Here is a 13,298-nt window from a genome sequence, read left to right on the forward strand (position 1 = left end):
GACACCTCAAGGGTAATAATCCAGAATGTGGAAAATGATCAATTTTGGGGGAGGGGGATACAGAAAAGTACAGAAGAATCCCAAAAATAACAACAAGGGGAGCATAAATCAATACCAGTTTAGGAAAAGAATGAACAAATTAATGGCACCAACCAGAGAGACTGCTCATCTAACAGCTGATATAGAGGTAGACTCCGCTAACCGTCCAGGGATAAAATAGCATTTAGTGGTACAGGGCCAGGAGTAAGAGAAAAAAATATATACTAATAAATAATAAACAATAAAGGGTAAGACATAACGTAACATACTTATTAAATAAATCCACCACCAATACAAATAAAACAGTCCATAATCTCACATCAGCGATTGAAGTCCTTCTACAAACTGTTACCATAACTATTCCATAAGGGATATCCAAAACAGTCTGTCCCAAAAACAAGCCAGACTCACTCTTGGAGTGATGAAACAAATCACCTCCATTCTTCAATAAAATTAAATGCATTTGAAATTGAGTCACACACAGTGATCCATTTATATTCAAGCCTTCATAAAATGAAGGAAATACCTCCTCTTTTCTTGACCACATACACTACCGGCCATCTGATGTTGCTGGCAGTATGTTGCCTTTCCATGTAATATGTTACTAATGGAGCAAAAATACCTCAGCAGCAAATCCTGCTCTGATGTTGCCCAATGCGTGTCTTTACATATTGGGTAGTCTGTCCAATGTAAATCAGGAGCATGGGCACCAAACACAATAAACCGCATTTGTGGTATTACAATTAGAAAAAAATAATACCAGATTAATTAAATCATGTTCAATGAGTTTAGTGTTGGTAGTAAACAGGGAAATCACATATCTGCCGCATTTTTAATGACCTCTTAGTGGTCTTGGATGGTCCATGGATTTTCAAGGGTATTGGTTTTGGAGACTCTGGGGGCTGCTGAATGCACTAGGTGATCTGGAATATTCTTACCTTGTTTGAAAGAGAACAATGGTACTTTTAGAAAAGGATCCATAGTTTGTATAATGTTTCACTGTTTTCTAATAGATGCTATTAACGTATTGCTTTATGGGAAAAATGTGGTGATTCAAACCATTTGATTAAACTCTTTCTTAAGTTTAGTTGTTAGGAGATCCTGTCCGTGGTTATACAAACCCCTTTTGAGTGCAGATTTCACAATTTTCCTAAGGTGTCTTCTTTCTAACAATTCCGGTATGTTGGCATTCTTAAAATCACTTTTATTAGCACAGTTGCACCACAGTCTTTGACATTGGCCATAAAGGTTGCCATATCTGAGGGATCATGGATGGAAACTGTGATATGACAAACACGTGTTTCCGTAGGTTTTCTGTATAAAGATGTAATTAATTTGTCTTTATTGTATTTGATTAAAATATCCAAAAACGAGATCTGTTGATTTTCACTGTGACATATACATTTTAGGTTGGGCTTAGTCTGATTTTAGATATGAGACAAACTCCTCCTATTGAGGACCTATGTCGATTGCAATCTTTCAAGGCAAGTTTACTTTCAAAATCTTTAATATAATTATTTGCCAAGTTTGATGCAAAAACCACACCCATTGAATTACCACCAAATTGTTGATAGTACTGGTTACCGTATTTAACATAATTAGTTTGTCAAGGCAATTCTTTGGAGATCAATATTACATTTGGTGGGTACCTCATGAGGTCTAGGATGGGCTTCTAGAGTGTGTTCAATGATAAGTATACTCTTATTTTGGCACATGTTAGTTATCTTGGATGTTATCTCCTTGTATTCTAAGAGCTCTCTGTTGGGATTGAAGGGCACATTTTCTATCCGGTTAATCACGCACATAGGTCTCCAGTGTAAGCACTATGTCTTTGATGATGACATTTATATATTCACCCATGGGCTCAGAACAGAGCCAGTCTTATAAAATGGGTCAATCTGGTGGATTATCAAGGCTCTTGCATACCATGGGCAGTGTACGTATGCAGCACGGGTACCATGGGGTGCTTTTTGTTGAGAAATTCACATTCTTTTGTAGTGGGGAATCCATCCTTTTGAGCTCTATTGATTCTACCAATTGTGTGCCAGTCTGAAGTAATGGTTGTGTTGGACAATTGTTTTTTAATTTCAGTATCGTAATCTTGTAAATTTTGCACCACTATTCCTCCTCCCTTATTTGCAGGCTTTATCACAATGCTGGTGCCCTTTTTAAGATTTTGTATTGCATGTCTCTCTGCTAGTGTTATAGTAAAAGGTGTAAATACCCTTTCATGCTTCAATTGGGTCATGTCCCTTAACACCAGTTTCTCAAAAGTGAGAAGTTCATGGACATTCCCACCATAGGTGGGGAAAAGGTAGATGAAAGTCACAGCCCGACTCTGACTCGGTGAGGGATTGATCCTTATTTGCGCAAAAGAAATTGAGTTATACTTTACAGAAGAATTTAAATAGTTCTTTGTGTAAAGAAATTTGTTTTTCAGTGATAAAATATAGGCCATTGCTGAGAAGAGAAATCTCATCCGAGGAAAGGACATATCATGACTGGTTCAAAATAGGTATTGGATGATCATTTGATTGCATCACCGCCCCTGTGGGCGTATCTCTTATAGCAATGTCAATAACAGGTCTTCTGGTCCCCATCTGTAATTACTTCCTCCTCGTTTGGAGGTCCCCCCAGGGTCTGCCATAGTTTACTTCTGCCTGATTTCCCTCTCTTTCTTCTGATTAAAAGACTTTGATGTGTGAAGTTCACACCAGTGCTAGAGCCAAGCAATCTTCAGTCCATCTCGAAGAAGAAAATAAACTCCATGGTGGACAGACAATGTGCATGTCTAGCTAAAGTATGCAAAACAGGAGCATTAAAAAACGACCTCTTAGACACCACATTGGGATATGCGCCCCCTCTGCGAGAGCACAGTTATACTTAATCCTGTTCACTAACCAGAGAGAATGAGTCTTTTCGCCCTAGCAAGAGGAGGTTGTCTAATGTTAAATGGAACCTTGGGCAGAAGAAATGTAACAATTATGTGCAAATGCTTGTGTGGCGCCATAGAGCATTTGAAACATTTCATGCTGAACTGAACCCCCTATAACATCATAAGATTGACACAATCAGCAAGTTGCTGCATAGAGAGCAGCTAGGTGACCCAGATGAACAGGTCTTTTTTCTCTTACTGACCTGTAGGGGTATGCAACGAAACAAATTGGATTGTATATGAGTAAAAGCTGGTACCTTAGGTCGGGAATTGGTGCAGAAGGAGAACACTGCTAGGCTTTCTTGTGTCCCAAAGTGATGCACTCGGGTCTTGAAGTCATTTAAAACCCTTTCTTAGTTGTAACTATTCTAAAGGCCAAAGTGGGACTGTGCTGTCTTGCCAAGAACTTGCTTTTTAAAGTATTTTATACATAATGACTTTTTGATGTGGTTTTTCTTCCATTCTTAATGTAAGTGTTTTTCTATTTTACAACTTTAGTCTTTTCTATGTGCATAAAATGTTATTTGTGTGTGAAAGGCAGATATGCTTTGCATTGTGGGCCGAAAACACTATTAATACAATTCAGAAATTCAATTCTGTGCATGCCAAGGACTATTTTGCCCCCCTCTTTCTCCACCACCATTGCCCACATCTTTTGAACCCACACGTCTTTTTTACCATTTACACATTACCATCCATACCCAGCATACTTGAGACTCCTATGGAGACCCCGCAATAAACCTTGGTCGGCGGCCATGCAATGAACGAGTGGCCATTTAAAAAACATTTTTGTACCATTTTAAAATATAGCTGATATAGGTGGCAAGGATATGTAAATCGTTTTGTTTTCATTTAATAAATCCAATTCAAAGATGCCCACCTCGGATATGTACCTATCCACAACTGCTATCTTTGAATGGCATTTGTGGAAACATTACAAAATACATTCAAAGACGGCTTCCGAGTATGCATGCGCACCTGTGACAGCCATCTTTAATGCAACTTGTATTGTTTTAGAACCTGTTCCAAGTTGCCCACTCAGATGCATGTGGATTCACTGCTGCTGTCCAAGCCAAAAAGAGCATTGGCAAAGGTCATGACTTTAACTGCCGAGACCTATTGGCTTTCTCAATGGTTGTTTATCCTTCAGCCTTTGAAAATGCAATATATGCATATGTTAAATTGCTTTACAACAAGCTTTGACTGATTGACATTTTACTGTAATATATCTTTTATTTTTACAAAACTGTTATAAAAAAGATTTGAAGGCAGACAATGCAGTAAAATAATTATTAATCTAAAAAAGAAAACCACTTTAGTTGATGCTATTTTTAAATTTACTAGCAAATATTTAAACTTATGCTGTTTGCGCCTAATATCGTTTTTGTACGTAAGTAAATGTTCAATAAGAATAATTAAATAAATGTGTTTTTTTTCCCTTAGGACTCAATCACACTTATTGGTGAAATACACAGAACTCTACCCAAACTTTCGGATGACCCACAGCTCGTATGGCAAAGACTTTTGGAGTCAAGAACAACGTGACGCGTTTGTGGCATGGATCCAACGTTATACGTTCTCAGCGTTTGATTGGTCGGTTTCAGTAGCAGAGAGCTAACTTCCTGCTCGACTTTAGGCTGTGTGCAAGTATGGTTGAGGACCTCACTGTTCAGTATAATCTTTAATTGAGAACTTTAGGACATACAGCTGCTAAAACTCGAAAAGGTGAAATTTCAAACTGGCATGGAAATACAACTTCACTTCCCCACACAAATCTTCCCTTCTTTAATTACTGTCATCGGATTTTTTCGCTTCCAAGGAGTTGCACTCGCAACTTGTAGAATTTACAAGGATAGCTGCAGATCAAAAGAACATTGAAAGAACTTCAAAGGTGTTTTAAAACATGAACATTACTTTTTTCTGGTCATTATGTAAAAATTAAATGTAGTAAAAAGCATGCCCACAGTTTTAAAAGATTTAATAAATGACCATATGACATCATTACAAACATGAGACAATCATCTGTTGTTGATGACCTACAAACTCGGCAGCCCGCACCTTTGATTCCATAGTCTCCCACCTAAACCTCATCAACAATGATCCATCTTAATGCTGTGATCTGCGAACGCCATCTTGCTGTGCCCTTCAGTAACACTTAACTTTCTCACCATTTGTTCTGCCCTACAGGATCACTAACCTTCTGACCCTTTGCTCTGGTTAGGAGGTCCACTTCCCTTCAGGACATTACGGGCACTGTTTTCAGTATTAGACCTTTGTGTTATGACCTAGTGCATTTTAGATGTTCTAGTCTTTTTTTCCTTCTTGAGAGCTGTGGTTATTGGGGACAACTTCTAATGTCAAGGGTGCCTGGACCAGGGCATGGTGCATCACCAATAGGTGTACACCATATATTGAACCATCCTCCTACGGTGGTGGTGCAGCAGTTGAGATAAAGACTTGTATTGCTTTACCACTTTGTCATCAGTGAAGTCTCCACAAGAAACCACTACTAACTTGGCAATACACTATACTGGATAGGTGGTGTCTTTGCTAAACCTTTGGATTAGGCGTCAAAGGACTAGCAGCATCCTTTCTCCAAACCTTTTGGAGGTTTAGACTACAATGTAGAAACAGACACTACACTAGTACAATGTCTACTGTTGAGGAAACTAGCCAGGCTCAATGGTCTGGGTACAATGTCCTTGGGTTCCAGGAACTTGGGGGCCTGTGCAAGCCTAGAAAACTCAAGACAGGTCGCAATCCCACTAGGACTTATCTCTTAGAGATACTCTGTCAAGATGACTTCCAGAAAACCTTGAGAGACACTTAGATCAGGGAGACTTTTTGTGAGAGAGATAGCCCTACAGGACAAGAACAAGAGATACTTAGTACTGCTTGCTCTATCTCTGGACATGGTCATTAGGAGTCAGAAGAGACTCCTATGGATAACCCTATACCTGTAGAGGGAGGTACTGATGGTACAGACTGGAGTCACAACAGTAGGCCCATTTCCTCTCCCCATGGGTTGGTACAGAGGATTCCTAGGAGGAACAGCTCCTCCTCATCCTCATTCTCCTCAGGATCTCATTCTGGGTCCATCTACTCTAACATGGGGGGGGGGGGGGAGCTTTAGATACAGAGTACAGCATGCTCCGATTTGAGATAGCAAACCTCAGATTGATGAAGGAGCAGTTGCTCTTGATAGGGAATCCCTGGAGGTGGAGAGAGAAATGAAGAATTTGGGGTTAGATCCCCTTAATGTCAGCACAAGAGTCTACAGCGTTGGGGAGGAACACTTTGACACAAAGAGTCCTAGCAATATAGTTCCTCTTTACAAAACTGGAAGGACGTCCACAAGTGGATTACTGCATTGGATACAGCCTGTAAAATCCACAAGGTCCACCAGAGGCAATGGGCAGCTATTCTGTGGCTCTCCTTTCCAGACAAAGACTAAAACAAACTTTTGGCTGTAAGAAAAGAGGACGCAGACAACTACCAGATCTTGAAAGAGGCACTTATTGAAGGCTTGTGGCTTACCTGTGAGGAATACAGAATTAAGTTCAGAGATCCTCAGAAAGCGACATCACAAGACTGGGTTGATTTTATAGACTGTGCAGTTAAGGCCCTGGAAGGTTAGCTACATAGTAGTAATGTACATGACTATGAAGGGCTGAAAAATGTGATCATGAAAAACCACATCCTTAATAACTGTGTGTCTGAAAAACTGTACCAATACCTGGTGAACTCTGATCTCACCTCCCCTCAAGAATTGGGAAAGAAGGCAGACAAATGGGTTTCCACTAAGGTGAACAATAAGTCTCTTAGAGGGGGTGACCAGAAGGAAAATAATTTTAATTCCCCAATAGAAAGATGGAGAGAAACCTAAAACAAAACCAAGAAAGAGTCTTCTATAGGTCCACAAACGTCTTCGTGTGGGTCCAAATCCTCCTCTTCCTCTAATAATAATAAGAAACCTTGGTGCTCTGCTTGTTAAATGTTCCCCTGGTGCCCCTAGCAGTAGCACTAGTAGCAGTACTACCTCCAAGGGTTTAGCTGGGTTCACCTTAGGTACTGCAGTGGACTCTTGCCTAGTAGTAGTGACCACTACAATACAGGCAGCATCTTCTCCTCAATAATATTGAAGCACAAGCTTACAGGGATACAGGTGCCAGTGTCACCATGGTGGCTGAAGAACTGTTTTCACCTGAACAGATCTTACTTGGGCACACTTACCAAGTAACCAACGCTGATAATATCATAAGTGCTACCCCGTGGCAGTGGTTAACTTTAGCTGGGAGTGGGTTACTGGCCTTAAAAAAAAAGTTGTGGTATCCTCAAACTTTCCTGTAGAGTGTCTCATGTGTAATCATTTGGAGACTTCAACATGGGCTGAAGTGGAGTTAAGGACTCCGACAGCAATACTTGGTATCTCTGAAAGCGTTTTGTGGCAATTAGAGCACAGGTCAAGAAATAAGGAAATCAAGAAGTTGTGGAGCTTGAAATAATGGCCCAGACTGCTTTCAAGAAGAGAGGTAGGAAGGGTAAAAAATTCATCATCTCCTCAGATTTCAAGTGAGAATCAGTCTCTTGAGGGAGACTTGCCCCAGATTCTAGGAAAAGTTATATCATTTTGGTGATAGACCATGCCACCAGATACCCAGAAGCTATTACACGTAGTACCAATACAGCTCCTGCATTGGCCAAAGCCTTCTTGGTAATCTTTTCCAGACTGTGTTTTCCTAAGGAGGTGGTGTCAGACCAATGTGTAAGCTTCATGTCTGGCTACCTGAAAGCTGTGGAAAGAGTGTAGATTAAATTATAAATTTACAACACCTTACCATCCACAGTGCAATCGGTTAGTTAAAAGATTCAACAAAATCCTCAAAGGTATGATTATGGGATTATCTGGCAATCTCAGGAGGAGATGGGATATCCTATTACCGTGCCTTCTTATTACCTACAGAAAGGTTCCACAGAAGGGAGTAGATTACAGTCCATTTGAACATCTGTTTGCACAGCCAGTTAGGTATCCACTTGGTATTGTGTAGGAGGGATGGGAGCAGCCTCCCAAACTTCCCAAGCTAGACATTGACGACTGCGTGCTAGGCCTGTGTTCACTTATGGCTGAGTACAGCTTCAGATGTTATGGCATGAGCAAAAGGCTATGCAGACTATTGACCAGCCAGGGCAGAAGGTGTGGGTGTGGGAGCCTGTGCCCCCAAGAGCACTCCAAAACGAGTGGAGTGTCCCCATACAACTTTGGAGAAGAAAGGTAAGGTCACCAACATGGTAGACCTAGGTACTCCCAGAAGCCCCCATAGAGTGCTTCATGTGAACCGCCTGAAGCCTTACTTCGACAAACCTGACTTGAGCTTGCTCATGGCAACTGACGAGGAACAGGAGGAAGAGAGTGACCCTCTCCCTGATGATCTCTCACACAACCCTGTTGATGGTTCAGTAGATGTTGTAGTCTTGGTAGACAGCCTCACTCACCAGCGACAAACTGATTGCGGACAGATTCAGTCAGTTCGCACAACTTTTTTCTCTGACTTTTAGTCAGACTACCGGGTGTACCCATGAAGTGCACACAGTTGACAACCTGCCTGTCGAGTAAAATCTACAGGCAACTTGACCATGTTATTGCATTTGGACAGAGGTCCAGAAGATGATAGAGGTAGGGGTCATTGAGCCTTCAGACAACTCTTGGACTAGTCCAGTAATCCTTGTGCCCAAACCTCATTCCCAGGACAAAAGAAGAGAAATTAGGATTTGTGTAGACTACAGAGGCCTCAATGCAGTCACTAAGATGGATATCCATCCTATCCTCAGGGCAGATGAACTTATACATTCACTGGCTTCTGACAAGTATTTTAGCACATCTGACCTGACTGCGGGCTTTTGGCAGATCAGGCTCTCGGAGGCTGCCACACCCAACGCTGTGTTTTCAACTGTTCATGGACACTCCCAGTTCACAGTAATGCCCTTTGGTATGAAAAATATACCCCCTACATCCTAGAGGTTGGTGGATCAAGTTCTGACCGGTCTGGAAGACTTTAGTGCAGCATATCTAGATGATACTGCTGTCTTTAGCTCCACCAGGCATGATCACCTGGTCCACCTCAGGAGTGTACTTGAGGTCTTGCAGAAGGCAGGCCTCACTATCAAGGCCTGTAAATACCAGATAGGGCGGAGCAAAGTTGTATACTTGTGCCACCTGGTAGGTGGGCGCCAAGTTCAACCTTTGGAGAGCAAAATCCAAACCATTATGGATTGGATTTCTCCCACTACCCAGACTCCGGTCAGAGCTTTCCTGGGCCTGACTGGGTATTACAGAAGATTTGTTACACCCCTCCACGATCTCAGCTCTTAGAAGATACCTAAGAAGGTGAATTGGACAGTTAGCTGTCAAGAGGTCTTTGATGCCCTGAAGTAGGTCATGTGCTCAGCTCCCATTCTGCAGAGTCCTGAGCAATCCAAATGATGTATTGTTCAGACAGATGCCTCTGAGATAGGAACAGAAGCAGTGTTATCACAACTCAATGAAGAGAGCTGGATCAACCAGTAGCTTTTATAAGCAGAAGGTTGACTTCCCAGAGAGCCGTAAAGAGGGAGGCCTTTGCGGTAGTCTGAGCCTTGGAAAAGTTGATGCCATATCTGTTTGGCACTCAAATCATTCTCCAGAGAGATCACATGCCCCCCATATGGCTCAAACAGATAAAGGGTGAAAATTCCAAACTTTTAAGGTAGTCCGTTTCCCTACATGGGATGGACTAGTCAGTGAAACACAGACCTGAAAGTAAACAAGCCAATGCAGGTGGACTTTCCAGATATTTCCACTTAGAAAATTAAGACTCAACTGCGCAAGGTTAGTCTAATCTTCTTTCATTTGAAAGGGGATTATGTAGGAAAGTAGGATCTTTCTGGCATAGTTACCCCACTTTTTGTCTGGTGTCAGTGTTTTGGCTGTAATATACTGAGATCCTGCTAATCAGGACACCAGTGTCTGTGCTGTCTCTCCTGAGTTCATTGGTGTAACCACCTCTTCTTTTGAAATAGGTGTCTTAGGCTGGGGTGGGGGTGCTTGAGTGCCTGCAGACTGCTTTGAAGGGCTCATTTGGTGCCCTCCTTGCATAAACCAGTTTTCCCAAGTCCAGGAGCCCTTGGCTCCCGCTCTGGTGCGATACTAGACAAAGGACAGGGGAGTGACCACCCCCCTGTCCAGCTCCTTCACTTGGAGGTGCCCAGAGCTCTGCCAGGTGACCACTTGATTCTGCCATCTTGAATCTTAGATGGGCAGAGGCCCCTGGCAGTATCTGACTGGTTAGTCCACATGAGTGGTGTCCCTGACCCACTCTGGTAAGTGGGCCACTGCAGAAGTATTCTGAGTTACTGAATGGTTCCCCTGAGGGTGGATCTTTAGATTCAACCAGACTTCTTATTAGAAACCGACCGGCTTCGCCTGAAGATTTGTCTAACTACTCTTCTTGTGTTGGGCACTGAACTCTGCTGCTGGATCGAGCCAAGAACCATGACAAGAACTGCTTCTGGTAGAAAGGCTCCTACTGCAACTTCGTCTCCATGCTCTTCCAAGTTCTGCAACATCTGTGGCTGTGCATCCTCATGAGTCCCCCACGTCTCTGCATGCATCACAATAGCAAGAAGGAATCTCCCCTTGAGTCAAAGAGTCACTACCCTGCATCCACAGGCACCTTGACAACGACCAACTTGTGGATCCTGCTGCCCCACAGGGGTGGTTTGTTGGCTCTCCAGAGGCCTGAACAGTCTTCCCTGCAACTTGGAAGACTGTAATCCCTCTCCGGCCTACCGGAACTGTATCCCTGTGCACTGCGTCTGTTTGCCATTGCCAAGGCTTCTTTTCTCTCCTGTCTGATATCTTCAGACTTCAAGAAGCCCCAGCCTCCAGCACCGCACAGCTTCAAGAGTTATGTCCTCCTTGCATCTCCTGCAACATTAGCATCCATCCTCTGTTTGTGGTAGAGGCCTCCCTTCGACTCCCTGTGCCTGCTGCCATAGGGTCCTCCTTTGGTCTCCGGCTGGCTCTCCTGCTTGCTGAGGGCTGGCCCGACTCATCCTTGTTGGATGAGTCCCACAGACCTTGCTGTTCTGCAACTAAGCATTGTTTCCTGCAACATGTCTGTTGCTTTTGCAAAGGCTTGTTGGTGGTGGTCCTGCCAGCCACTGACCCTCCTGCATTCCTCATCTGGCGTAGGACAGCTTGTGGATGGCTCCTGTGCTCCTGCATCGTTGCCTGGGCTCCACAGCTGCATCCTCAAGACTACTGTGTTACAGCAAAGTACCTCCAACAAGGGCTGGCATTGTGCTGCTCTGGGACACCTCTGCATGGTTTGGAGTCTGTCCCCTCTTTTTGCACGCACTCCTCATCCAGAGTCCACGTCTGGGTTCTACTGACCTGGTCCACGAGACTCTGTAGTAGTTGGAAATGGGCGGTTCCGATATCACTTTACACCTATGCACCTGGGCTCCCTGGTGTAGGTATCCTGGTTCTCTGGGTATTCACAGGTGAGGGTGTCCTCCACCCTCCCTGGTTCCAACAGGTTTCCTCGCCATCCTCTGGTAAGGGCCCCGAAATACTAAAACTCCATCTGCGACTTCCCCACGTTAGCCTATTGACACTGACCCGGGGTATCACCTCTGCACACGGGCACCTAGCAACTATTAGTTACTTACCTGTGGTGGTTTCTTGCTCCCCCTGGGCCCTAGTTCCTTGGATGTTAGTCTTGGTTTGGTACTCACCTTGCATTCCATTTTCATACTATATGGTTTGTTTGTCTCTGCTGCATTCAAAACTGCCATCAGAAAACCAACATACCTGAATAGCTACAGGCTCATGTCCTTCATACACTATCATGAAAAAGTCCTTGAATGAGCATTCCACCCACAATTGATGGAATCCTTAGAACTCAGAGCGTTTTTTTGTGTGCAAGGTGAGTGGTAAGTGAAAGTGATATTTAAGATTGCCTCTATGATTCCTTAAATTAAAAAAAAAAACAATTATTGGTGGGGTCATAAGACGAGATTAAAAACATAGTTGGTGGATGTCTTCTATGGCTTTCTTGGTCACAGACATCCGTGGTATAATAGTGACCACGTCTACATGTTTCAGCCTCTTTGTTTGTTGTAGCAAGGCTTTCTTCAGGACGGGTGAACTAGAAATGGGTACACGCTAAGGTGCACCCATACAGTGTTTACTGAACCGCAAAACCTACTGTTCTGTCATCGATTTGTTCTGGAAAACAAAATAACACATGCTATAAAGAATCTTTCATTCAGGCAATTCATACATTTCGCAACAGTAAATACATTATTAGGTTAATCAGGTGTGATAAAAAAAAAGATCCACATGCCAGGATCTGCAATCATTTATTCCACCCGTGTTACCTAATGTGTGTTGCGGGCAAAAAAGAAACTCATTTGGACTCCAGTGCATGCTCATAACCACACTTGTGACAATCAATTTGTGGTTTATTTTCCTGGATAACTAGTGCAAATTGCCATAATCCTCCCGTTCAGGGAGAGAAACCAGCTGCGGGGAAATCTCTACCATAACATTCATGGAGAAAAATCAATCCGAAAAAGACCATTCGCGGTGGAGTAGATTCTTATTCATGCAGTGGTTATTTCAAAATCTCATCAAACAGTGGCGGCGAAAAATCTCAAAGCTTACGTGAATTGCAAATGAGCAACACCCCATGGGCCCTGCTGGGGGGGCATTGCCTATAGTCAAACCATACAAATTAATGATCAAAGATTAATGAGAGACAACTTTATCCTGTGGTAGATGGATGTACAGTTCAATCAGAAAGCTTACTTACTTCGTCAAGGTCAAACACCAGCCACTTGCACCTACTTAGTCACGGCTCAGGATCCCGAAGATAGAGAGACGCCCAGCCCAGGCGTTCATAAACAGCCGGTTTCAGCGGCTTGCTTCTGTGTACATCATCACGCGAAAGCGTGGTGACGTCAACACGACTACCTCGTACCAAGGCGGGTTAACCCTTGCGTGAATAGAATTCTTTGGATGTGAGGTTGATTTTCCGTCACGTGCTGACGTTCACTAAACATGAGTTAGATTGAATTACTGCGCACAAACGTATGTTCACAGCTCGAACAATCTAATCGAGCTATGACCAACTAACTATGCTTAAAATTGTGCTGCAGTTGCTGGGGCTTGTAAGTTAATTTCGTCGGACAGACGGTGCCCAGGACATTTTACTTAATGTTGCCCATAAATGAATAGTACACATTAGTGATGTTAACAGATGCCCAGATGTTTGTTATCCTT

The 13,298-nt window shown here is 43.0% G+C and overlaps 1 protein-coding gene across 2 annotated transcripts in view; it reads left to right on the forward strand.

Moving 5' to 3' along the window:
* The window catches only part of C4_2H8orf48 (chromosome 4_2 C8orf48 homolog), a 283,223-nt gene extending 271,182 nt beyond the window's left edge, over positions 1–12,041 (forward strand). For both annotated transcript variants that reach the window (XM_078640112.1, XM_078640114.1), the window contains one exon: positions 4,418–12,041. In XM_078640112.1, coding sequence (XP_078496238.1) covers positions 4,418–4,519 — 102 coding nt within the window. In that variant the 3' untranslated portion in view covers positions 4,520–12,041. The remainder of the gene's footprint in view (positions 1–4,417) is intronic.
* The last annotated feature ends 1,257 nt before the right edge of the window (positions 12,042–13,298 follow it).

This window comes from Lissotriton helveticus, chromosome 4_2, assembly GCF_964261635.1.
Source record: "Lissotriton helveticus chromosome 4_2, aLisHel1.1, whole genome shotgun sequence".
NCBI classification, from domain to species: Eukaryota; Metazoa; Chordata; class Amphibia; order Caudata; family Salamandridae; genus Lissotriton; species Lissotriton helveticus.